We start from the raw sequence: 26,917 nt of genomic DNA on the forward strand, positions 1-26,917 counted from the left end.
AAGCTTTATCTCCGTGGTTGGGAACTCAGCAGGGTGAGAGCAGAGAGGCAGGAATGGAGGAGCAGGGCCAGTTCAGGGGCTGTGGCACTGACCTGGGTCTGAAGCAGCATCCTGAGAGATAATCCGTGTGCCCCTCCCCTGTCAGGAGGATGTTGCCATCAGGGAAGCCCCACGTTTTCCACAGCCGGTCGTCGCCGCCGCTCAGCACTATTTTTTTTCGGGGGTGCAAAGCCAAGCTGGAGGAGAAAAGAAAGGCAGGTTATGTTCTGTAGCAGCACCAATCCTACAGATCCATTTAACTCAGGGGAATAACCCCACAAGTGTGTTTCTGGATGGATTGAACTCTCTAAGCTCGTGATAATTCAAAATACATGCTGTGGTGATGAGCTTCTGCTGCTGATGAAGAAAAAAGAACACGACTGATTTCTGTAAAACCAAAAATTGTTTTCACACTCTCTTGAAGTTCCACTTAACACTCAAACAATGCTTTGAAATACTTTGTTAGTTTACCTTCTAACAAACATGCAAGAGGGTAACAAGCTGCACCAACATGATTAACTTTCCCACTCATCCAAAATAATTTCAAAAAGCAGCCTGTCCCCACTTGTGGTCACAGGTCTGAAGTCTCCTACCACTGTGAAATAACTCCAATGATAATTACAGTCCAGGAGCTACAGTTGTTGCCAGCACTTTAGAGCCCATTCACTGGGACTAGGTCAGAAAATTCATTTCAATTCTGTACTCAAAATCTGTTCCATGTTTTCATTTTTAATACGTAGCACGCTGCGATGTAATGGAAATCATACACTTAACACAACCCTAGACTGAAAACTCAGTTTATTTTTGATTTAGCAACTGCAGTGCAGCTTAAAATGGATCCAGGGAAGAAAATCAATCTGTTGGAAAGATAACAAGTAGCATATTTCATATGGATTTGGTTATTTGATTTAAATCATTGTAATGCCTTACTATTTGTTGAACATCAAAAAGTTCTAGGAGTTGACTTTAGTCCCAGAAGTGGCTTATTTAGACAGATTAAATCTAGAATTCAGAATCAAAATGTAATAATGGGGAAAGGAATCACAACCTGTATGTGCACCTATTTCAGCTGTGCATCAGGGCCGACAGCTTGGAGAGAAAAACATTTATTAAAGCAGAATAGAGGAGACAGAGACAATGTTAAGCACCCAAATGGGAAGAAAAGAGAGGACTTAGAAGGCACAGTGTCATAAAAATCTTTTTTATTAGCACCTTTCTCCTGCACTCAAATTATTTCATAAAATTCCTAAACCACAGCATCTACTATACTGGGAAAAATAATTCCCTCCATCAAATCCATGCTAAAAATATATTTATGTCAACTAGAATTTCATCAGAAAATATCTATTCTTGCAGTTAAATGCCCTTCCTAGGAAGATTTCTACAGACTCATCAGTTGAATCCATCTGCTTGAGAGAGGAGCCTGAGATTTACTCATTCTCTAGTTTCTTGGAAAAAAATGTTTTCTATCTTTCCCTAAAGAGGATAAAGTCCCTCTGCATTTATAGGAGAAAAGAGAAGGAGGGAATGATGCTATTTAAATTCTCCAGAGATGCACAGAGATCAGTTGTATCACTTAGACTGGCCACAACAGATATTTAGAAGACCAAGGGGGAATAGAGATAAAAGGAGAGAATTAAAGGCTGAGAAAAGGCACCAGTGGCCTGCAAATGACAGGATGAGAAGAGCTGTCCCAGAATCCATCTACTACAGAGAATTCTGCAGCACCAACAACCACACTGCTGCTATCTGCATGTGCATACAGCTGATATTTTTCTCTCAACCTGCATCAGACCCTTCAGATTCCCTCCAGTTTTTCCTCCCAGATATTTCTGCTCTTAGTGGGGCTGTTGTGAAGCTTTTCCATCAGCTCTCTTATATTCTTCCTACAACCTGCCTTTTCAGTTCCCAAGGTGCATTATACAGCCTGAGATCACCTTCAGTTCACCTTTCATGCAGAGAAAATCCTACCTGGCTGTCTTGGGTTGCAGTACAGGATGTGCCCAGCAATGTGTGTTCTGTCCCCATCTGTTGAGCCGGGTGGGGCAGTGACCCTGATCTCCTGGCACATATTATCTGCTAATGGGCCATCTTTAAACCAGCTGGGCAATCATCTTTATCTTTCCACAGCCCATCCTCCCTCCAGGAAGATTTCATCTGCTGCTGGCCCATTCAGTCCCACTGTGTGACTGATAAAATTCCATCATCCCACTGGGAGATGCTCCAGCCAGGGGGAGCAGCCAAGCCTTTCCTACCCAGATAAAAACTGAGATTTTGGACACCAAGGTACCTTCTTTCCACTGGATTCCAGAGGAAAGCCAGACCTTTCCACATCATCCCTGGAGCTTCAGAGGAAACTGCACCTTCTCCAGGAGCACTGCTGCAGCTGAACCACATCTGCCCCTGCAGGAGGATGCAGCCACCATTGAATGGGACTGTGCCAACACCCTGACTGACTGACAGCTTGGATTCTGACTCTGTCAGTGTTTTGGGATTGTTCTTTGTAATACTGTATTTCTATTTTAATTTTCCTAGTGAAGAACTGTTATTCCTAATTCCCCTATCTTTGCCTGAGAGCCCCTTAATTTCAAAATTATATCAGTTTGGAGGGAGGGGGTTTACATTTTTCATTTCAAAGAGAAGCTTCTGCCTTTCTTAGCAGACACCTGTCCTTCAAACCAGGACACAAGTGTCATCCTCCAGACCTTGACTCTCCTCCTGGACAATCTTTACACCCTGGCCAGGCTGCAGCTGGGCTCTCATCCATCCTGCCTCAGCTCCCAGGAACATTCTGCCTACCCTCAACCCTCCCAAAACACTTCCAGTCCAACTTCTGAAACGCTCAAACTTCTGCAGTGACCAGACATTCCTATGAAGCTTTGGGAAAATCCATAAAGTGAATTTTATACGGAAGAAAATATCCATATGAAGGCTGCAAATTTGTTTTTCACAGTCTTTCCTTTAAATTGCAGAGCTTTTGTACAACACTGCTGCTGTCCAATGTTTTTCTTCCTCCATGCCATTTTTACAGGCACACACCATTTAATTAACAGCAAATTTGTGACACAACTGCTGTTGAGCTGCTTCTGAGAAAGGGAAGCCCATTCATCCAAAAGGCATTCTATATGCAGCATTAATTAGGCACCCTTGTCTTCATTTCTGGCAATCCAGCATGGTATGGATTTTTGCTTCATCTCTGTTCACAGGGTCTAATTATTTCCAGCACAGAAGACTTTGGGTGGATTGGAATGGAAATCAATAATGGAACATGTGTGATAGGAACATTAGTTTTCTCCTCCTCCTCCTTTGGGATAAAGTGGGATCAGTGGAGACTCAGCCAAGAAAAAAAAACAAACCCAACAAAAAACCCTCTCGGAGATTTGCTGCTGTTGAGTATATAAATACCCTTGTTTACACAACTCACTCTGGCATTATAAGACATTCTCATCTCTTCAGCACTTGCCATGGTAGATATATAGTACTCCCTGTAATTTGCTTTCAAAACAATCATCGATTATTTTAATTTATTTTGACTGAGCCATAAATAAAAATACAGTATCTTCTGATGCAAAAATACTTTCGGTCTCAGGATATTCCACATTTGACGACTTCACACACAGAACCAACCTTCAGGTCAAAAAGTGCTGCACCCTGAGCTGCCTGGGGCACATCAGCTGGGTGTTTAATACAGCCAAAAAACTTGAGGGAGGGCAGATCTCAGATCCAAGTGGAGGAAAACTTCCTGGCACCAGGGTTTCTGAAACACTGGAACCAATGTGCCATGACCAGCCTGTTCTCCCAGCACACCCTCAGGTACTACCCAGGTAGATGGGTTCCATCAGGGCTAGGAGAGGGACTGCTCATTCCACACACAAAACTGACACTGCTTGGATGTGAAATAAAAACCTAACCTAGATTGTCTCAAAATTAGGCACCCTGAGAATGAAAAATGCAAAATTAATTACCAGCTTAGTACTCCTAAGTGACTTATCCAGCCTCACCCAGTTTCTCCATGGTAGAAACAAGGACAAAATCTAATTTTCTGTGGTTTCACATATAGGATTTATACCGAAAAATATGTTCTCAATATAGATAGCATACAGCTGCCAAATTCTAATACAGCATTGTACTGAATATTGCTTGTAATATGTAATTTTTAGAACTTCATGATTTGATCAAATTTATTTGCATTCCTGGGTACTGGCAAAGAGGTTTCTTGTTAATGCCAGAAGCTGCTTTCAGACCAGAAAGCTCTTCTGCTGCATTTCTTGCTCCAAAATATGAGAGCAACAGAGTTCCTGCAAGATTTTTAAAAAAAAAAAAAAAAACCCAAATGCATTTTTTTCCTAGTGACAGAAAGATTTCAGCCAACATTTTCTCACACAAAAAAAATCAGTCTTGCTCACCATACCTAGCACAGGAAATTCTGGGCTGAGCAGTTACATTTGGGTAAAGCCAAAACTGGCTGAAAACCTTGGCTTTATAGTGGAAACTGTGGGGAAATTGGTGATATTTCTTTCTCTGCCATGGGGCAGGTTTGGAGGCAAGGACATGACATGCACTGAATTCCAGAGGATGGATACTGGTTACAGCCTCAGACAAGAACAAATATATATAAATAATTAGGGCATCAACAGCCCTACTGAAATCAGTGATATTGTTCACATGCACATAGTTATATTGCTGGACTGCACCCTAAAAATCTAGAGTTTGTAATAGCCAAAATGACAAACTGCCACACTAATGCTCTCAGCTAAGATTAACCTGCCAAGAAATTACAACTGAACCCATCACAACAGCCTAATCCCTGATTTTGAATACCAGAAACCTGGGATTTTTGAGCTTTTGGTGCTTTCTGGCTCTGACCCCCTGGAGAACACTGCTTTTGACCTGAGGCCTTGGAGAAAGTTTCCAAATTTGAGTGATGGAGTTAAAACCATGGGTGTGTAGTTAAATAGAAGTGTGTGATTTCACATGGTGAAGGGTTTGGAATTTGGGGATTTAGAATATAGTAAAGGTATGGGACAAGATGGATGTTCTTGGTTGTTGTCTGCTTCTCCTTGTTCATTCTCCATGATTTCAGGTAGCAGTTTTTGGATTGGATAGGAAGCACTGCAGTGTGGGTTGCAGGTGTTTGGTTATTGGGTCAAAAGTATAAATAATATAGATGTTAGCTTTTAATTGGATAGTTAAGCTTTAAAAGACCTTGTAACTAACTAAATTCACATCTATTTTCTCACTTTTGGCTTGATAGCTGGAAGTGCTGCAGAACTCTCCATACTTTAGATAAGATTTAATAAACAACCAAATCCAAACAAGAAATCCATCTCTTGAGCATTCAATCCTGACTCTGAGTGAAGGTAAAAATAAAAAATAACCACTTTCAAGAATTTTGCCTGTTGCAACTCTTCCTAACATGCCTTCTTTGAACATCATCTCTCTAATATAGTCATTTCTTCCACCTTTTTTATCTTGGCTTGAGTTACCTAATCTCACCTGAAAGCATTCTTCTGTAATAATTATAACCCTGACATTTAATTCAAGGTTTTATTATGCAACTGTAGCATAACTGAATAGCTTGCATTCCTCTTCGAGGTCTTAAAATTTATCTTTTCTTGACAAAATGAAAGTGGGGAAAAATGCTTTCAATAGAGAAGATAAAAGCTAAAACAGACAAAAAAAGGATAAAGAAATTTAAGAAAAAACAAAAACATAAAAGAGCATAAGAAGGGGAAGACACTCTGAGCACAAAGCTCCTATCTTTTGTTTCATTTCTGTAAATGCCCATCTGCAAGTCAGTGATAGATCCCAGTCACAGCAATGCTTAAAAAACTCCATCCTGTCTGCTGAAATTCCTGTCTGCTTCCCAGGCTCCTATGACTCAGGATTTGGGAGGGAGAAAACTTGCTAGAATCTCAACATACCTGAAGTTAACCTTCTGGACTGCCCAGCAGACCTTGGTACACCCCAGAAAATAATGAGAAAATAATGAGAAAACAGTTTTCCAGAGACCTGAACTTGTATCTCTGGAGGCTGAGCAACTTCCAAATTTATAGTTGAATTAATGTACTTATCCTAGTCCCCCTGCACACAGAATCTTTTCTCTCAGCTGTAGAGCAGCAGCAAACATATTTATTCCTGTGAAGTGGAATAAATCCACACACTTTTTAATTGGCAAACCTAGTTCTCCTCTCAAAAAGAAACAATTTCAGGAAGTGGACTCTCCCTACAGTGTAAAGTGCCTCCACAATAATTGTATTAACATTATTGTATTAACAATTATATTTAATATTTTTATTAGTAATTTAATATTATTGATTAATAATTGTATTAACATCACTGTTAAGTTCCTGATACAGACACGGTTGTGATAAATCCAGAACATCCATTTTGTGGTGCTCTCTGATCACTTTCTGTTTATACACCCCATGTGCAATTATCAAAATGCATCAATTTGTATTAACTGAGTGTTGTAACCTACCCTGGTTTTACTGCATTAGGTCTGACTGTGTACACTCCATGCCAATATCAAATCATCTTCTTCCTAGCAAAAAAGTTTGGCCCTGGATGAAATCTGAGAAAAAGTCAAAACTATGTTGCTTCATCCTTTCCAGACACATCATATTCCTGAATTATGCAGTACACCAGGAGCACTGCTGATTTCACAGCATATTAACTTAAAAACATCCATAATCCTGTTCAAGATTGAGTCCTTAATCAATCAGGGCAAGAAGATTTTTCTAGAACCTTTGTGATAACATGCAAGATGTTTGTGTCATTATAGTCTCTGCACCCTAACATTAAGGATTTTATCTGAATATAACATCTGTATAATATCTGTAAATAACAACAGGCATGTATCTAAATTACTTGTTAGAGAATCTTTACTTATTCATTCCTTTGATTATCCTTACAAGATTGTTGATAATTTTCCTGCTGGCCACAGGAAAAAAAAATTAAATCAGTCTACAGCATCAGCTGCTACACATTGCAGAAACAGCTCCCTTCTAAACTGCCTTAAACCAGAGCAGCAGGCAAGGAACAAAGCACTTTCCTCCACACAGAGGACCACTGTTTATTTTCAGTCAAAAATCTAGGGGTGGGGTTTGGCTTGATTTTAAAATTTATTTAAATTGTCATAAAGTTTAGATGCTGACAAAGCTGTGAGCAGAACAGATCGAATAGTTGGGGTATTTTTGGTAAGACTCAGGGTGCTATTAAAGAAACTTACTCAGGATTTGCTTGCTGTGACTCTAGCTCACAAGCTCTTATTTAATATGTATTTGAATCAATTTTTCAAGCTTAGTCAACTTATTAGGTAAGCAGCATACTTCAGGGAGAAATAATTAAGCCAAAAGCAAAAAGAAGGAGAGTAGCAACAAACAAGTAGATGCAATTAAAAAGTTAAAACATCGACATCCTTTCCTAATAGCTTTCCTCTGGAGTGAGAGCTGCACTCCTGTGCCTGAAATGATTTATGCCATGATTCACACTGCCTGTCACTCACCTTTTACTATCCCTTCATGAAAAATGCTACATCACTTCTTTCAGCAAAAGGCTCACTGCACCTCTGCTTGTGAACCACTTCATGGGCACAGAAGCAAAGGGAAAGGCATTGTTGGCAAACTTGGCCAAAACTTTCCCCACTCAATACATCCCTGTTGCCTCCTTTTTTTGTCCTGTGCATGGATAGAGAGATAAAGGCTGGGCTTCCTTTGGAATGAAAGAGACTGCTTTTCTAAAAGGCTATTCCAGCTTGAAAAGATGCAGATTGCTTTCACAAAATCTTCTACCTGTGGCCTGGTTTGAATTAGTTTCCATCATTACTGCTAGCAATTCCCAGCCTTCTGTTGCATGGCAGCTTTTTCACAGATGATTAGGAGCAGTGTTGTGGTATAAAAGAGTTTGGAAGAAAAAGTACTTGAAACTTGCCAATTGGTAAATTCTGTTAAATTATCAAGGTTGATAAAGGAAAATATTTAAAAATATAATTGGCAATTAGAGCATCAAACTAACTCAGATTTTTAAATTAATCAGAAACCAAAGCATTACCTTTTCAAGGTCAGTTTCCTGCCACTGTTTCTTTCTCACTTTTGGAGGCAGAGAAGGGTTTCATGCTCTGTGCTTTATTTCACTATGGTAATGCTGAAAAATGCTTCCATCAACAGAATTAATGGAAACTATTGTGGGAAGAAAGTTACATAAATAAATAGTTTTTTCAGCTAGGACTAAGAGGCAAAGTAAGCAGGTATGAATCACATCCTTCCTCTGGTGATCTCTGTAACCAGGTGTATGTTTATGAGAGAGAAATGGATTTCAGAAATTCTCTAGTCCCATGACCTCAAGTTGTAGCTGCAGCCCTACAAGGCTGTGCTGAGTCTGGCCCATGGGGTGGGCAGCTTTCCCCACTAAAACCAGCCATTCCACTTTTCCAGGACTTTTCAAGAGAAAAGTTTTACAAGCTATTTATTCTACTCTCATCTCCTGCACAGAGTTACAGACACACGTGCTGAAATCCACCTTGGGCTGAGGAAGGTACATCCAACACAGATTTGCAGAACCTGTCCTTGAAGAGCAGGTTCTAAAACAGCTCTAGGTGGCTTTTTCTGGGGTTCAGGTTGCAAAAACACAATTACTGCGAGTGCAAATAGCAAAAATTTCCCTTCATTTTTCACTCAGGAATATGGAGAAAGTTTCCCTCTCCCTTTTGTCTTAAAATCTTCATATACCAGATGGTTGTTACTAACATTGTCTTAACTTAGGCAAACTCAATTCTCTTTTGCACTCAATTCTCAATGCACTTTTCCAGAGGTTTTTAGAAGTCATAACCAAACATGGATACAGCATGTCAATTCAGACCTCACCAGCCCTAACCTGGAGTAATTACCCAACATTACACACACAGCAGCTCTCTTCACACATTCCACAATTACACAACTAATTTCCTTAGTTTGCAACAGCAATGTACTCTAGACCTTGCAACCTGTTTTTCCTCTTAACAGGTATTGCCTGTCTTGAATTTGTGTAGCTAAATTCTTTTTCCCAAATATGTGATGTGGCACTTCACTTAATTCGAGTTCATCTTGCTGATTTCAGATCGTCTCTGCAATTTGCCGAGTTTATTTTGAATTCTGATCTGATACAGGGAAGCATTTTCAGATCCTCACAGCTTGGTGTCATCTGCATACTTTATAAGCTACTCTGTATTCCATCCTCCTCACTGCTAATGGAAACACTGAATGGAACTGATTTCCTCAGCAAATTCCCAAACTGAAACTCAGCCTGTGGAGTTCAACCAAGAGGTTCCCGGCCCAAGCCACTACATTGGTTTCTACTAAAACCCACCCTTTAGAAAAAAACCACAATTTTAAAATCCTAAATACAGGAAAAGCAACCATTTCCTCTGCTATATTGTTGTGATAGTTAATTATCCTGGTTTATTTTTGTAGAATTTTACTTTAAAATCAGGCCAGCTGCATATTAAACTCTAGTTACTACATCAGAGAAAATACCCATAGAAAACACTGACTTAGAGAATTCTAGCCTGACTCTTCCACATTCTACCATGTCATTCCTTAGACTCCCCTGGATTAATCTTCACAGGCAGCAAGAGGTTAAGGATTTCTGAATATTTGAACAAAACAACTCTGTTTTGAGAGAATCAAGTCATATTGTTGTTTGCAGTTCTGCTATGGAATTATGTACAGTCACTCACAGAAAATTATTACCCTCTTGGGGAAAGCCAAGCCCTTGAAAAACAGGGAATTTCTAGAATGTTTGCTACACAATATTTGGCATATTTGACAAATTCTCTTCCCATCTTTCCTCCCCATTTGCTGTCTATGGCCATTACAGGGGAGAAAATAGAAAGCAAAGCTCTTCAGAACTGGAGAACAACCTTAGAGAGGCCCAGATGACTTTATGAAAATTAGAAAAAGGTCTTAGAATTCCCTTCAACTTCCAGCATGCACAGAGAAAAAGAAGTTGGAGTAAAAGAAATAAGAGACTCATTTGGGGGACACTCCCAGAGGGGAAAAGAAGCTGAAGACATATTCCAAGTGTTGTTACTTAGAGATTTACATTTTGACAAAGGCCTGAAAATATTCTTTCGAATGAACACTGACCACACACAAAATAATCTTCATGATTGACTCTCCCAGCTGCTACATATTCTTTTACCTCTTTCTAGACCCAAAAAATGATAACATACTAGCCCTTGGAAATGCTTAAGTAAGGTAGTTTTGGCCTTTATAAAGATGCATTAAGGAACACTGACAGAAGAGTCTGGAATAATAAAAACACTGACATATAAAAATGAATGCTGGTACCTATGAGTCTTTCTGATACCTATGGGAGCCTTACAGCCAAGTTACAGGAGTTATCTGAAAGGAGTTACCTGAAAGATGTCTTCATTCTGTTTAAAATGTAATGTTTTTCATGACTTACTGATACTCACAAAAAAAATCCCCTGAAGAATCAAAGTCATGCAAGCTACAATTTTTCAATTCATAGCATATTTGGAATAAACCACCTTTTCCTGAGTCATATCCAAATGAAAATGATGGGATTCTAGATTTCAGTTTTTCCCCTTTTGTTAGCATTTTCACCATCTACTGTTATTGGCACCATCTCATGCCATTTACAGACCCCAGATTCATGTTGCAAAGTGGTTTAAATCTTAGGATGATCCCAAAAACCTAAAAGTTCTGCTGTGCTAAATAGGATTTAGCCTAATAAGCAGCTGGCTGCTGTCAGCCAAGAATCAGAGAGGATCCAGAGCTGGACCCACCAGGATCATGGAGTGACCCCCTGGCCCAGGACACAACAACAATCCCACCCTGTGCAGAGTTGTCAGCTGCTCCTGGAGCTCTGGCAGCTGTCATCATTCCCTGGGGAACCTGTCCTGTGCCTGAGCACCCACCCTTTCCCAACATCCAGCCTAAACCTCCCCTGGCAGAGCTCCAGAAACCTGGAACACACCACCACACTGTACCAAGGCTTTCCAACCCTCCCCATGACCATTTTTTGGGTGGTGTCCGTGCTGAACATCCAAACTCCTGCAAAGATGATGTTTATAAACCACAGGACAATGCACACAGCAACATTAACCTCAAGGGCTGCCATTTATCCTGCTCCCAAATTAGTCTTCATTCACTTCACACTGGGCTACAGTGAGGGATAAAGATCAGTCTCCACAAATACATACTTCTAGAGCAAAATACAGTCCTGCTTCCAGAGCAGGAAAAGGAGGAACAAAATTCCTGGGAGACTTCAGTTCATCACTCCCATGGAAAGAAATGTAGAGCCCATTTATAAACAGACGTGTGGTTTTCTCATATCCTGTATGATACTCAAAAAAAGATGAAAACACCTCAGTTTCATTTTGCCATGACCTCTTTGTGTCCCACTGTGTGCATCACATGCCTGTTTATGAAAAGAAAAATCCCATATTCCTACACTTTGGCCTGGAGACAAATACTAGTCCACAGAAAGTGAAGGACCTCTGAGAATCTGACCAAAACCCCAGAGATTAAGATGCCTAAAGTATTTTTTTTTACATATTTAAACATCAGTGTTTCATTTAAAATGCCAGAGAACTATGAATGAGGAGAGAGGTGCCTGCTTATTTTTGACATGAGAGAGACCAGACTCACAGGAAATGTTATCATGCCATCTATTCTGTAAAAAGCTAATGATGTCTTAGAGACAGTGGTGGATGAACTGGGGCACCAATCAGTCAGCAAAGCCTCAAGTCCTGCAAGATTTGGTTCTGATGAAGCACAGGTATGAATAAAATAAGAGTTTCCTTTTGAGAGTAAGCACACCTGCATTGCTGCATGTCTCTGCCAAGCCAGTGGCTATTTAGGGACCAGGATCTGGTATGCTGGGGATGGAAGGTTGCCAACAGCTGCTGCAGAGATGAAATTTTGGGATACTCACTGATTACCTGCACAGGTGATGACAAACCTGTGGACTTTCCAGCAGTACCTCTGTGTGTGACACCTGCAGAATAACACCAGAGAAACCATACAAGTTGTTTGTTGGGTTTTTTTCTCTTCAAGTTCCTCTAAACTCAAAATATTGGAATATTTTGTAGCACTAAAAATAACTTCTTTATACTATCTAAAACCCAGCAACCTGAAAGCCAATCCTTAATCAGCTTTACCAAAACAGCTGATCAAGTGGAGTTGCATGTGGCTCTCTCACACATTCTAATTTTAACACCATTTAAATTTCACCAATATACACTGCAGATCAAACCACCCATCATGCCTAATAGAGCTCACAATTGCTGCAAATTTAGCAACTGCTAGGAAGTCGAGAGTGCAACAGAACTCCATAGTCTATTTGTCATAGGAAAAACAATCATCAATATGGTACTTGCAGAAGTGCAAAATGCACTTTAAAGGCCAATGCTGGTAATTTTTTTATTCCATGGAGTAGGCAAACTAATGAGGCACATCTTAGATTAGTTTAGGGTAATCCTAAAAGCAGTAAATAATGCTTAATATGTAAGTACTTTAAAGTAGATTGCTTAAAGTGAAAAACAAGACAAGATTCCACTCTAATGTTACAGATGCAGAAACAGAAGAATTTAAATCACCATTAAATGGACTATTTTTATTTCCATCAATTACTCAAATTTGGCAGAATACTTCACATCACATTAACTCCAATTCTAACATGATTCATTTTCTGATTTTTAAAAAAAAGTCTAGGATTTTTGGTTTTTAAAAAAAAAAAAACAAATAATAATGTTCACTGGACAGAAACACAGAGTTTTAGGGGAGCCACTCTATAAAGGAGTTTTGTCTACTCTCACTACCATGTGGAGTTAAAAAGACAACAATCTCAGCATGAACAGCTTAAGCTCTGTACACTGAAGTGGCAACAGTACAGACAAAAATCCCCAGAGAGCTGGAGCAGAGTCTGGGGCATCCATGGGGTACCAGGGCTCTCCTGCTTGGCTCCCAGTGTGCAGGGAGAGGCACCTGAGCTCTCCCTGGAATTCTTAACTCCAGACAGGACACACTGAACTTCTTTCTTCCACACCAAAACCATACCAAGGAAAATCCAGGGCAATTCCAGGGTTCAGTTTTGCACAATTATGTGGCTTGAAAAAATAACCAATTCCCGTAGAGCTGTGCTGTCCCACAGCCACACCTTTAACGTGCAGCACCTGCCCTGGACCTGCCTCCTCTCCAGCTCTGCTCCAACACAATCGTTTTTATCCACCACAATCATTTACTGTTCATCTTTAAGGTCCCCTCCAACCCTAACCTTTCTGTGATTCTCAGATTCCAGATCCAAAGTGGCCAGCAAGGGGCAGCTTTCAAAGGGCTGTTTGGGGTTTCTCCATGTCCTGATTTGAAGGACAGGTATCTGCCAATTAAGGAAGAAGCTTCTCTTTGAAATGGAGAATGTAAAACCTCTCCCTCCAAATTACTATAATTTTGAAATTAAGGGGCTCTCAGGCAAAGATATGGGAATTAGGAATAACAGTTCTTTACTAGGAAAATTAAAATAGAAATACAGTATTAAAAAGAACAATCCCAAAACACTGCCAGAGTCAGAATCCAAGCTGACACCCGTCAGTCAGTCAGGGTGTTGGCACAGTCCCATTCAATGGTGGCTGCATCCTCCTGCAGTGGCAGATGTGGTTCAGCTGGAGCAGTGCTCCTGGAGAAGGTGCAGTTTTCCTCTGAAGGTGCAGGGATGATGTGGAAAGGTCTGGCTTTCCTCTGGAATCCAGTGGAAAGAAGGTACCTTGGTGTCCAAAATCTCAGTTTTTATCTGGGTAGGAAAGGCTTGGCTGCTCCCCTGGCTGGAGCATCTCCCAGTGGGATGATGGAATTTTATCAGTCACACAGTGGGACTGAATGGGCCAGCAGCAGATGAAATCTTCCTGGAGGGAGGATGGGTTGTGGGAAAGATAAAGATGATTGCCCAGCTGGTTTAAAGATGGCCCATTAGCAGATAATATGTGCCAGGAGATCAGGGTCACTGCCCCACCTGGCTCAACAGATGGGGACAGAACACACATTGCTGGACACATCAACCCAGCACACTCCACATCCCAACATGCTCTTTTCCTTTGCATGTAACAGGATAGAGTTTTGCAATGTTCAGGCTTGAATCCTCCCAGCCAGGTGTTAAAAGTTAACGCAATCGATAGAAATCCCTTCTTCATTTAATGAGGCTTGTACAGAGAATTGCTTAGAAGAAAAAAAAATACCATTAAAGTTCATGGGAATTTGGACTGACTTAGTATTTCAGCATATAGCACTGTGCAAACAGTTGCTTAATGTGCTTGATTCTCCCTCTGTAAATGCCACTGATCAGCTATGTGTGTCTTCCAGCAGGAAAAAAGGAAACAATACCCCATGTCCTATTCCATGAAATAGCTGCACTTCCAGCAATAAAATAGGGATTTATAGAAACATCTACTTTAAACTGTTTTTAACGCTTCTGAAATCTATCTGGTTTACTTTACCCTTGCAAACCTGTACAAATAAATGCACTCTGGCCATTAAGGCTTTACAAGTAAGAAAATGCAGAAGGCAGCTGTACCAAAATATGTTAGTCTGTTAAACCACACCTAAAATCTCCCTTAAAAATCATAAATAAAGCAGATATTGTATGTAAAACAGCTGAATTTTATAATGCTCTATTTAATACCTAATCCTGAACATATAACAAGAGAGGTAGTTGGGCTCTTTCTACAAATGCTAGTGTTCCAAATAACAGCAAATATGGAAGAACATGGATAATTGAGAGGGATACAGAAATGGAGCATCAATACAATGCTGCTTTAAAATAAGATCTTGAATTGTGCTATAAGCTCTGACTGTAAAGAAGCCAAAAGCTTAAGTTACATGCATAACTTCATACACACAATTAGCCCCACAAAGCAGAGCTGGACATGGAACTTCACCAATTTATTTTAGTGTCAGCAGGATAAATTACATCCTTCAGCCTAACTACTGCCTTGTGTACTTATGCCACTTGGGCAGAGAGCAGCTGACATCCAGAGCCCCCATTCCCAGCTCCCTCCTATCCAGTGGTGTTAAAAGTACATATTATATTATTGGCTTTTTGCAAATATTAAATTGAATGCTGCATGTATAATGTTGGAAAACTTTGCTGTATGAATATAATTTCTTTTAGTTCTGCTATTAACAAAACTGAGAAAAAGTAGTGTGATAAATATATGGTGGGATTTTTTTTTTGGACTATAGCATGGTGATGTAAAAAGCTTTTGTTCATGTAATTAACTCAGAAAATAGTAAAAAGATAATCAGGAAATTCTTCATTCTTAGATTATCCTATCTGAATGAATGAACTCCAGGGAAGGAATTTATTGATCAGGGGGTAGGCAATGGGATGGCACCACAAAAAGTTGATTTACAAGGTGGGGGTGTGTGATTTTGAATAATGCATAAAGGTCTATGAATATTCAACAGGTTAATGCATTTAACAAAGTGTTTCCTGAGTTAGTGTGTGCTCTTGGCTGAATGCCAAGCACCCAGCTATAAATTCATTTGCTATATTGTTTGTCTCTTATTGTCTTTTATTAAACTTTTAAAAATCTACCAGGAAAGTGAAGCTTGTTTTTCACAAGTGAGAAGATATTGCAGGTGTTGTCCGAGTCATACACGGTGAAGAAAAAAACCAGACAGACATTTTATGAATCTGGAAAATCATTCATCTTGCCCTTGTTATTATGTGTGTTTACATACTAGCAGAGCTTGCTATTGCAGCTGGCCTTCATATTTCTATATAATAAAGCAGAATATTGAGAACAAGTACCTGTGTAATTAGCACATCAATCATGTCACTCTTTAATATAAACTAAGTATTAATGAAAACCACTGGAGGTACAGAATTCTAGCAGTTATGGCTCAGGGAGAACTCAGGAGTGCCCCACTAGCCCAGGTGTGGCAGGGAATTTGCATTTCTCAGAGCTTAAAAATTTAAATCTCTCTGTTCATATCCACACTGCACACAAACTGTATCAATGTATTTTTCATAATACTTATAGCCAGAGACAGCAAGAGAAGACCATCCTTCCAGTTTTTCCACACAGTATGTAGTGACCTTGTTTAGAGGCCATAAGAACCTCAAGAGATTATTACAGAACTGAAAACTGGATACCATGCTGAGACATATCCCTCTGAACAATACAGCACAGATATCTCTCCCCTAAGGGACATTACAATTTTAAATGTCATTTTCTTACTTTTGTTTCCCAAAAGAACCCTCTTCATCTTTCTCTATCCGTTACAGCAAATCAAAATTTGAATTTCAAGGAAATTGAGGAGACAGCTCATGAGAAACTTTTCCCCTTGGATCAGAATATGATCAACTCACTAAACTTCCCTGTCACTTGGTGGTGACACAGCTCATCCTACAGGATTCAAGCAAGTTTATTGACCCATTCCCCTCCATATTTTTGAAACAGCTTTTTATTCCATTCAATTTTCAACCCTAAATAAAACACTTTCTAAAATTTTCCCAAGGTTTTTAGCTCTTAGAAAAACTTGATGCCTACATTTGACTCAAAGGACACATTGGACATGTATGTCTTTCTTTTCTTTTTCTACCTGCCACCATCCCCTGGTCACTAAGCAATGGAAACACATATTTCTTCTTCTCAAAACACATTGTAAGCCAGACCAAAAATCCAGAGTCATGCAGTCAGCTATACAGAAAAATAATGGAAAAAATCAGTCTTCTAAGGAAAGCAATGGCCTTAACACTTCTTTGAGGGAAGGAAGGTGAAATAATTTCTATTGATTTAGCCAGCATGATTTAGCCAAGTATTCTTCCAAAATTTATTTATACTATGAAGATGACAAGTGGTAAAGCTCTTCCCTTTGAGAAGAGCTCAGTGGCTCTGAGTGCACAGGCACAGAAACCCTTCCTCCCCCTCCCTGTGCCATGGCAGAGCCCTGGAGCTGCCAGAGGCCCTGGCATGTGCAGGTGAATTTGGGGCTCCAGACCTTTTCCAAGTGCAGGCTCAGATCCACAGAACTTCATGAAAACTAGAAATAGAATTTCTCAGAATTCCCTTCAACTTCCAGCATGCACAGAGAAAAAGAAGTTGGAATAAAAGAAATAAGATATTAATTTTGGGGGACACTCCCAGAGGGCAAAAAAAAGCTAAAGACATATTCCAAGTGTTGTTACTTAGAGATTTACATTTTGACAAAGCCCTGAAAATATTCCTTGGAATGAACATTGACCACACACAGAACCATCTTCATGGCTGACTTTCCCAGCTGCTACATATTCATTTACCTCTTTCTAGACCCAAAAATGGAAACATACCAGCCCCTGGAAATGCTTAAGTAAGGTAGTTCTGGCCTTTATAAAGATGCATTAAAGAAGACTGACAGAAGAGAATAGTAAAAATACTGACATATAACAATGAGTACTTATGAGTGTTTCTGATACTTATGGTTTGGCTCAATCCACGAGGGAAAGTCAGGATCATTTTTGCCATTTGATGTTTAATTAAGCAGTTTCTTCTCTGCCTGAGAGATGCTGAAGTCATCCTGGGGTTCAAGGAAAGTGATTCCAGCTTGCCTGAGCTTCCTGTTCCTTGTGCCATTTCCCAAAACCAAACAAAACAAATGAGTGCAGCTGAGCACACTGAGCACTTCCAGTGCCACTGGAGACATGAGCCATCCCTGCTGGCTCTCTGGGCTGAACTCAGACTTCCACAGCCCTGCATGGGAGAAACAAGGAAGAGCAGGAATACTGCTGCAGAAGCAGTGGTAAAAGGCTGGCTGGCTTAAGGGATCCTTATCTACTATTGTTCAGAAAAAAATAGTATTGGTTTGCATTCATCAGGAATCCTGCATGGATCAAACACTCCTGGCAGTCAGGAGCAGCTGCAGTGCAGCTCCCATGCCAGTGCAGTCCAACAAATCTGGCTGAGGGCAAGGGCAGGTGGCCACAGCAGGAGGGGCACAGGGAGATCATGGCACCAGTGATGCCTGGAGGAGCTGGAACAGAGGCTGGGCAGGGTTAAGAGGAATAAAATGGGATTTATTGAGGCCCTTCAAAGGCCACACCCTGGCAGTGGCAGTGCCACAGTCCCTGCCTGGATGGCTCCAAGGTGGAAGCAAAAGAGAGCTTGGTCTCACATTTTTATAGGTCTTAGTCCATTTGCATACAGGAGTCACCTGTCCAATTAACAGCCTCAAATCATGAAGTTTCATCCTCCTTGCTTGCTTGCCTCCCTCCTCTTTTCACATTGTTTGTGCTTAGGGCCTGAAGTTTGAAGAGATTGTCCTGAGTCCCCAGCTGGAATAAAACTGTTTTGTCTTCACCACCTGTGAAAAGATCCTGGTAACCCTTCATACAAAACTAAAAGCTGCACACCCAAGCAGAACAGAAAAACTTAAAACTTAATGCATCACCAGGAATGGCATGAGAAACTCTTCAACTGGAGAGAGAAAAAGGAACCAGGGAGGGAAGGGATGATGTGGGGGCAGCAAGTTGTCATTGTAATGAGACTCCAAGGCTGCAGTTCACAGGCACCACAAATACTCACTGGAGCAGAGGATGAGCTGTAAGGACCTGGCAGGCTCCTCCTGAGGCTCCTCCCTGTCTCTGCAGGTGTGGAGGCTGCTGTGAGGCATGAGGTGCCTTCACCAGCTCCCTCAAGGAAGTGTCCAAAAGCAAACCGGGATAATGCACAAAGAAGGTCCTACCACTGGTAGGTAAACAGCAGCAGGAAATTTCCTTTCAAAGGACCAAATTCCATCCAGGCAACAACCCCATGGGGGCATGAGCAATCACCAGATTTAGGCAGGATTTGCCTAACTAAACTCAGAACTAGTCCCACACCTCCCAAAAGCAGCAAGGCAGTGGATAAGAGCCAGCTTGCTCACTACCTACCACAGTTAATAGGCAGGGTGAGAGGAGAGGCCAGGCAGGAATGAACCAGAGATGCAGCCTGGGCTACCACTGCTGTTAATACACCTCTAGCTCTGTAACTTTTGTCTATTGATCTTCATTTTTCTCCTCCCTGAGGGCTTCTAGATCATGCTTCCACAGAAAGAGTGAAGCAGAAATACATAACATATGTAACACAAATCAATTTCCAAAATATTTCTATTTTTTCATCCTTTTCAGATGTGCAGAGAAATCAGTAGTGAAATATTTTATATTTTTACCTCAGATTGGTTGTCAGAGATTCTAAAAAGCCTCCTAATGCAGTTTTGCAAGCCAGGTCTTTTCTGCTGTTTGCCTTCAAATTATCAAATGATAAATGATCAAAGGATGAAGGGGTCGGTTGCTTGGTTGGTTTACAATTCCCTTTGAAGTGAAAAAGCTCAGCAAAAAGAATCCTATGAATAACAAATGCTGCTGTTTCCCTCTGCCATTTTAGTGTATGGATCACACCTTTTTCACATTTTCCCATGTCCTAATGGTTAAGCCTGGAAGAAACTTTGGAGAGCAAGAGTTTTCTGCACCATAGCCCAAAGGGTGAGAATAAGAGTGGTAAAATATTCTTTTGGCAATGAGCTGCAGAAGTGGCAGCTACAACACACACACCAGGGTAGAGAAGACAAAGCACATTTCAAATCCAGAAGGAAATCTGTGTGCAATCAATGCAGAAAGAACACACTGACAGATGCCCAAGCAGAGAGTCTCTGTAAGATAAAGAATGTGAAAAGGGCATTTTTCAAATAAACAAAACCGTGACAGCATTTTTTTTTTTTTTTTTTTTTTTAACAAGAAAGAATTGAGGAAAAGATAGGCCTAACAGAAAAACACTGGAAAGATGGAATCATGTTTCACAGCAATTGACATGGGTGATAAAGGAGCCCAGGAGGGAGAGACCTCAGAATGAGAGATGCAACAGGGCTCTGTCTGCTGTGCTCTGACACTGCTGTAACAGCTCATAACTCTGATTAAATGCTCTGGGATGGATATGCATATATACACACCATGCACACACAAGGAACAATCTATTTTCTAGCAAGCCTTGCCTGAATTCAGGCTAAACACAGCACTTCAGTTCAGCCCATCAACACCAGCCTCTGCCCTCCTCCTGTCTCAGCTCTGCACTTGTTCTGACATGTCCTTCAGGGGAAAAAAGTCATAAAACATTAGTTGTGCACATAGTGATAGTCATTGTTAGAATCTTATTATTTTAAACACGTGAATACTTTTAAAATTGACATGTTTCTGCCAGAGAAAAGGAGATAGAAATGTGAAGTTTTGGACTCTGCAAGGAATTTTTTTTTTTTTTTTTTGCAAGGTGCATACACACATATGGGTCATTTCCAGTCCCTAAAAGGCCTCTTGGGCATTTTTTCTTCATCATTTATTGATTCCTGATACCTGATCACTGACATACTTAAGCCAGCACTTGACAAAGGTGTCACAGAGATCCTGGCACACAAACTCCCTCAATACCACTTAGAGGAAACAGTTTGCACATGACATGCTGGGAGAGCATTCCCTGCAGGCTGGACATGAGGAAGAGGACACAGAAAGGTTTGTAAAGGCAGAACAGTGGCGGCAGAATTCTGCAGGGCAAGAAATCTGTTGTGTCACTAAATCTGCTCCACTGCAAGGGCTGATAGAGAACATCCTCATATCTCACATCAGGTAGACCCACTTCCTTCTGGAAGGAAGATTTGGAGATTTCCAGTGCCAGGCTTCCTGCAAGTGGTGTGGCAGAAGAGAACAGACACTCCCAACAGCACTTCCAATTTGTTGTTAATCTGTAAACTTATAAAAAAAATCAATTGCAAGTTGGGCAGGAGACATTTAACATAAAGAAATTTGTGTTTTTAAACTATTCCCCAGTGCCTACAGCTATGGGCTGGTGTCCTAAATATTCAGCAAATATAAAAAAACCCTCAAATGCTTAATTTCCAGAAAACTTATTTCTCAGCTTAACACAGTAAATTTTCATTAATTTTTTCCCCTAGGTTAATAGGAAACAAATTACATATCAGAAAATGTTAATGGAATTTCCCTACAGTTTCTCTCTTATGTACTTATACCTGCCAATGTTTAAACATTATAAAAATATAGAAGCAGGGTGAGACAATGGACAATTTATTCTATTGTAAGCACAGTACTGCACAGGATGGATTGAAAACGTGAGAGGGGAAAAAAAAATCTCTGAAAGGTCTGGCTGCAACAGTTTGTTCTGTCCTTAAAAGAATCCTGAGAGTAATGAAAGCATTAGATGGTGTCCTGCAGCACTAGGGAACAAATGGGGGGGATGCAAGGTTCAGTGGAGAGGAACAAGTGGTATCAGGTAGAAAAATCAGGTCAGGAAGACAAGAGAAATGAAGTTTGGGGTGACTCATCTATAGCAGGGCAGGCAGAGAACGTCAGGGACAGCAAATCAAGAAACCTTCACTGCCCTGGAGGGGTAACAGCAAAGGATTTCACATCTCCCTCACACAGGATCAGCTGCTGCTCTCCCAAACATGAGGATAAACACTACTGAGTCAAGGCACCACCCTCCCAAATCACATCTCTGTGTTGTGAGCACACTGTGATGCATTTTTACATGTTTCTGTTTTGACATATCCACCCACAAGGACCATCGCTAATAAACAGTTTAAATGAAATAGTAACACAAGTATTTCCAAATGCACATTGTGTTCCTTCTGACACTGCTCCCAAAATGCAAAAGCTCCCCATTTTTCCTGCTGATTCTGTCAGCAGCAGAGCTGCCTCAGCCCATTCCTCCAGTCCACCTCCCAAGGGCAAAGCTGCAGAGCAAATTCACACTGGTGCATCCATGGCAGAGGATCCAGCAGCACTTCACTGCATGGCCAGGATTTGGAGCCTCCTGCCAAAGGGGTAGATCCCAAGGGAACATGTGGAATTCTGGTGTAAATAGCACCTACTTCCCCTGGTATTCCAGAGGCAGAATTTCCTGTAAGGATCCCTAAGGGGCAGCACAGCTCCACAAAAATGCAACCCATCTTTTAGAGGGACCACACACCTTTCATTCATTCTCCGAGTGCCAGGCAATTCCTAGAAAGTTACTGCTATGGTTCCCTGGAATATGGTTTGAGAATCTCCACAGGTTTCCACACTCAGAGAGGGAGGAATTTGTAAATTCAGTGTCAGCCTAGTCTTTTACAATAAGTGACAATCAGTTTTTCTATCTGAGCCTCTGTAGGTCAGGGCAAACCTCCTGTATTTGTACAGCCAGAAGTGAGAGATATGGTCAATAAAGGATGAAAAATGACATGGTCCAAGGGTTCTCCTGAGTTCCAGGGGTGGGATCAGTAGCATCAAGTTGGAAGGGCACTCCCAGACTTAGTGCTGGGGCTGAGGCTGTTTACCATCTTTTAGGAAAGATAATAATATGATTAGTATCTTACCTGGAAAAACAGTAATAAGACTAAACTAGAACATTTCTGTAAGTTTTCTGCTAACTGAAATGAGAATTCTGAGAATCCAATTCTCACTTCATTGCAAACCAGAAGCCACTTCACTGGTTTTAAAAGTATTCTGATGCCAGTACTCATAAAAGGAAAGCTCCATCAATTCAAGAGCTGTTACCTGCCAGAAACACAAAGCTTGTAATAACTTTCTCAAGGTGTACAGCATGATGATGACTCCAGTATTTTCTTGATGGCCAAACTGCAGTCTCCCTTGGGAAACACTTGGCACCATTTCCTCAATTTCACTTAGAGCAACATGTAGGACAGGACATGGTTATCACAGCTCTGCTCTTTCCCTCATGTTGGTGTACTGCTAATGATTTGGGCAAAGGAACTGCAGCCTCTCCCTGTGTAAAAATGGCATTTCTAGCTCACTTAGAAACCCACCCTCTTGCTCTAAAATATAGGTTTTATCTTGCCTAATGGTTGTTTGCACCTTGGATATGCACAAGGTGCAGATCTACCCAGGGTTATTGGTGGATCTGCTCTCTGATGTTTGCACACACAGCCAAGTCCACTGCTTTCAAAACAGGACTGGCCCTGTACAACAACAAAACCAAACCAGGCTCAAAAAAGCAGAATTCTCCCTGGAGCTTTATTTTCAGTTCTGATTTTCTGGTCCCCCCGACAAGCACCCACGTTTCAATAGTGAATGTAATGCAGGCAGAACACATTTTACACTTCAAAGAGGTGGGTCTGGAACCTGTTTCCATTTCAAAGAAAAAAGGCACAAGTAAATTGATTGTCACACAAAATCATTTTTACTGATGTAGAAAACAAAACTACTTTAATTTGTATTTCCTTTTTGTGTAAAGTGAATCCATGGAAGAGAAAGGTATTTTAAGAGAGAATGAATTAGCACAGCTTACAAAAGCCAATTAAACTATTGAAAAAACACTCAGCATGCCACATTTTAAAGAAACTATTGATTATCATTAAGATAAAACTACTGGCTTATTTATGGTTAAATTCCCTTCCCTTTATATTGAGTACTTTCTGTCTTTCATAATACTGACACATACATGACATGAGATATTTTCTTATCTAAAAAAATGTAATTCAAGTAGAACACTGCAGTTTTGTATGGCAGAAAAGAAAAACATGCATTCAGAAATTTCACACCTACAAATGTTAACACTACTTATGCCAGCTTCTTCAAATAACAATTAATAATGGAAATAACTTGCAAGATATATTTATATAGGACAAATTGCAGGAAAAGAAGGGATGCAGTATAGAATCATACCATGCCATGGGCAGGGATGCCACTCAGTGATTAGGATTTGTGCTGCTTTCAACCACCAATACAATAGTTTGGCTGAGCCTTGGCTAAATCTAAATAAACATCTTTGGACATAATTTTGTGAGTCTTCTCAAATGACTAAAGAAACACAGGGTGTGAAACTCTGCCCCAGTTCCTACTGACTACACTGCACTCAGAATTCCCCCTCAAATGCATCTGGTTAGGGACTGGGTAGTTCTGGCTTTTTAAAACTTTGAATTAAAACCTAATCCCTTAAGAACCTGATCCACACAGGTGATGATTTTGTTCTTACAAATATTTATTGGCACAAATCTTCCTGCTCACACAGATAATCCCCTCAGGTTCAAAACCAGAAATAAATATGCTGTACTAAGGGAAAAAGAGGGGAAAAATCTGCAAAAAGGAGGAACAGAAGATGGTCACAAATAGTGACAGGCAATGGCAACAGAGCAGAGCTTGCAGAAAACAAAAGAGCAGGCACCTCTGACAGCAGTGATTTCCTAAGACAGCAAATGTGAGGGTGTGAATGAGATGCAGGGAAACCTGGTTTAAATCTGGGCAAATCTGGATACTGGAGATCCCAAACCATCAGCAACTTTTTGTCAATAAAGAGCAAAGACTAAAATGAACAGAATATGAAACACAAGATACCCCAGCTAGAAATAAATGTGGAAGAGTAATGTAAGACTAACACACACACACTCACAAAAAAAAAAAAAAAAAAAAAAAAAAAAAAAAAAAAAAAAAAAAAAAAACCAAGCTTATATTTAGTATAATGAAGAAACCTGATAATTTTCTGATAGCTACAGGCTCTTTGTCTGAGTCTGTGAAAGCTAAAACAATTTACATCAGAATGCCAGTACCACAAGGAGCAATCTTTAACTGGGATGAGCAGAGCCACACATTGTCATTTCCATCTCTAATTTCTCTGTTTTCCAACATAGTTATTAAACTCCTGAAACACTACTTGAATTCTGGCCTTGTGTATGATAAAGCACAAAAGAGACATGAATCCTGTTCTGAGGTTCTGCACTTCCATCAGGCAGGTATCACACAGACCCACATGGAAGAACATAGATGTTTAAAGTTAATTATGTCCTATAGATGATACTTAAAGGAAATCTCAGTAAGAAAAATACATGATAAATATATAAAAAGGGATGGGCTTGGTAAGACATGGAATATTTGGTTATCAAGAGAAATGCAAGGTTATGTGTTACAGTTCAATGTACTTCAAGAAAAACAGGAAAATTACCAAAAGGCAACCAAATGTTACAGTATAGGCCATCTATATTTAAATCCTTGTCTAATATAGATTGAAGACAACAAGAAAATTAAGACTTTCCAGTCAATGTTTAAGTGTTTCAGTCAATCAGGGTTAAAATTGGAGTCTTGTTTTTCTCCCCTGTGACTCCTAAACATCTTGTTAGATGCCATTACCAGCTAGTTAATAGCAGCAGCTTAATGAATGAATGAATTCATGGTGGAATGAAAAATGGCAGCTATTCCATTATAAAATGTACAAGCAGTGTCCCAGCCAAGGAGGAGCCCTCTGGATGATGAGGATGTTCAGATCCTGACCCACCTCTGGGTGGCTGGATCAATTCTACATCCCTGCCCTGCCAGCAGCACAACAGACCTGGGACAGATCAGTGCCTGGGGGTACACAAGATTAGCAGCCACTGAACCCATTAGTTTGTGACAAAACTGGTTGGTCATTGTGCTGTGTGTTCAGCTGTTGGAACCCTGAAACCTGGAAGTTTTAAATTTTCTGTGCTTTCTGACATTGACCCTCAAAACAGCATCACTTTTGAGTTGAGGGCTTGGAGAAGGCTTCCAGATTTGAGTGATGGAGTTAGAATCACTGGTATGTAGTTATAATAGAAGTGTGTGACTTCACATGGTGAAGGGTTTGGAATTTTGGGTTTTGGAATATAGAAATAGGTATGGGACAAGATGGATGTTCTTGGGTGTTGTCTCTTTCTTCTTGTTCCTTCTTCTTCATGATTTCAGATAGTAGTTTTTGGATTGGATAGAAAGTACTGCAGTCACAGGTCACAGGTGTTTGGTTATTGGGTCAAAAGTATAAATAATATATTAATTGGATAGTTAGCCTTTAAAAGACCTTGTAACTGACTAAATTCACCTCCATTTTCTCACTTTTGGCTTGATAGCTGGAAGTGCTGAAGAACTCTCTGTACTTTAGATAAGCTTTAATAAACAACCAAGTCCAAACAAGAAATCCATCTCTTGAGTATTCAATCCTGACTCTGAACAAAGGCAGAAGAAAAAAAAAGCTAACCACTTTCATTCAGCCACATCCAACTGAGTCCTGCCCTGTTCCACACCATTCCTGGCACTCCCAGTCACACATCTCCCAGTGAGTGCCATATGATCATGTATAAACCATCTAAATATTGCTTTATTTTGAGGACTATGCCAGAAATTTAAAAATATCTGTTCAAACCTGTTTTCTAGAAGTGCCAAGGCAAAGAGGGATGCAGCTAAATCCTGGCCATAGTGGAGGGTACCTTGCTGTGGTGGGCACAGACTTCTTCAGTGGAAAAGGGTGATAATGAGGAACAGTGGAATGGGAAGGAGAAATGGGAACTTAGTGCTTAAAAAGCACAAAGTATGAGCTGCCCATGTTCCCTGTGACACCTAAGGTTAATTAAAACAGAGTTAGTGCCAGGACATGCAGCTTTTACAGTGTGACTGCTAAGCTTGATTTCATAGATTTTGATTTCACAGCATAGTCTGAGTTGGAAGGAACCCACAAGGATCATCAAATCTCATCCAGGGATGAACCCAGGGCCCATCCAGGGATTGCAGCCACAACCCTGTTATTGACACCAGGTACCAGCCAACTGAGCTAATCTCAGTTTTTCCACCTGAAAAACAGTCATCAGAACATTCTCTAGTTTTTTAAAGTTCCATGAGCTCCATGCTGGGGGCTAAGAAAGTTCAGTGAGATCTTGGTCTCGACCAAGTTATTATGAAAAATATATATACATATATTAAATCCTACAGTGGTTGTATCTCCTCCTTCAGAGTGCAAAGTTATTGTTGAAATCTTGTTATTCCAAATTGACTTTGCAAGTACAAAATTTGACAATTCCTTCTCATATATCCATAGGGCACAAGAGATAATCTCAAAGCAAAACCTTTGAAGGAG

The 26,917-nt window shown here is 40.4% G+C and overlaps 1 protein-coding gene across 3 annotated transcripts in view; it reads right to left on the reverse strand.

The window, feature by feature from the left end:
• SPAG16 (sperm associated antigen 16) overlaps window positions 1–26,917 on the reverse strand; it is a 347,846-nt gene that overhangs the window by 183,098 nt on the left and 137,831 nt on the right. For all 3 annotated transcript variants that reach the window (XM_056496715.1, XM_056496713.1, XM_056496714.1), the window contains exon 11: window positions 93–236. In XM_056496715.1, coding sequence (XP_056352690.1) covers window positions 93–236 — 144 coding nt within the window. The remainder of the gene's footprint in view (window positions 1–92; window positions 237–26,917) is intronic.

Source organism: Oenanthe melanoleuca, chromosome 7 (assembly GCF_029582105.1).
Source record: "Oenanthe melanoleuca isolate GR-GAL-2019-014 chromosome 7, OMel1.0, whole genome shotgun sequence".
In the NCBI taxonomy this organism is placed as follows: Eukaryota; Metazoa; Chordata; class Aves; order Passeriformes; family Muscicapidae; genus Oenanthe; species Oenanthe melanoleuca.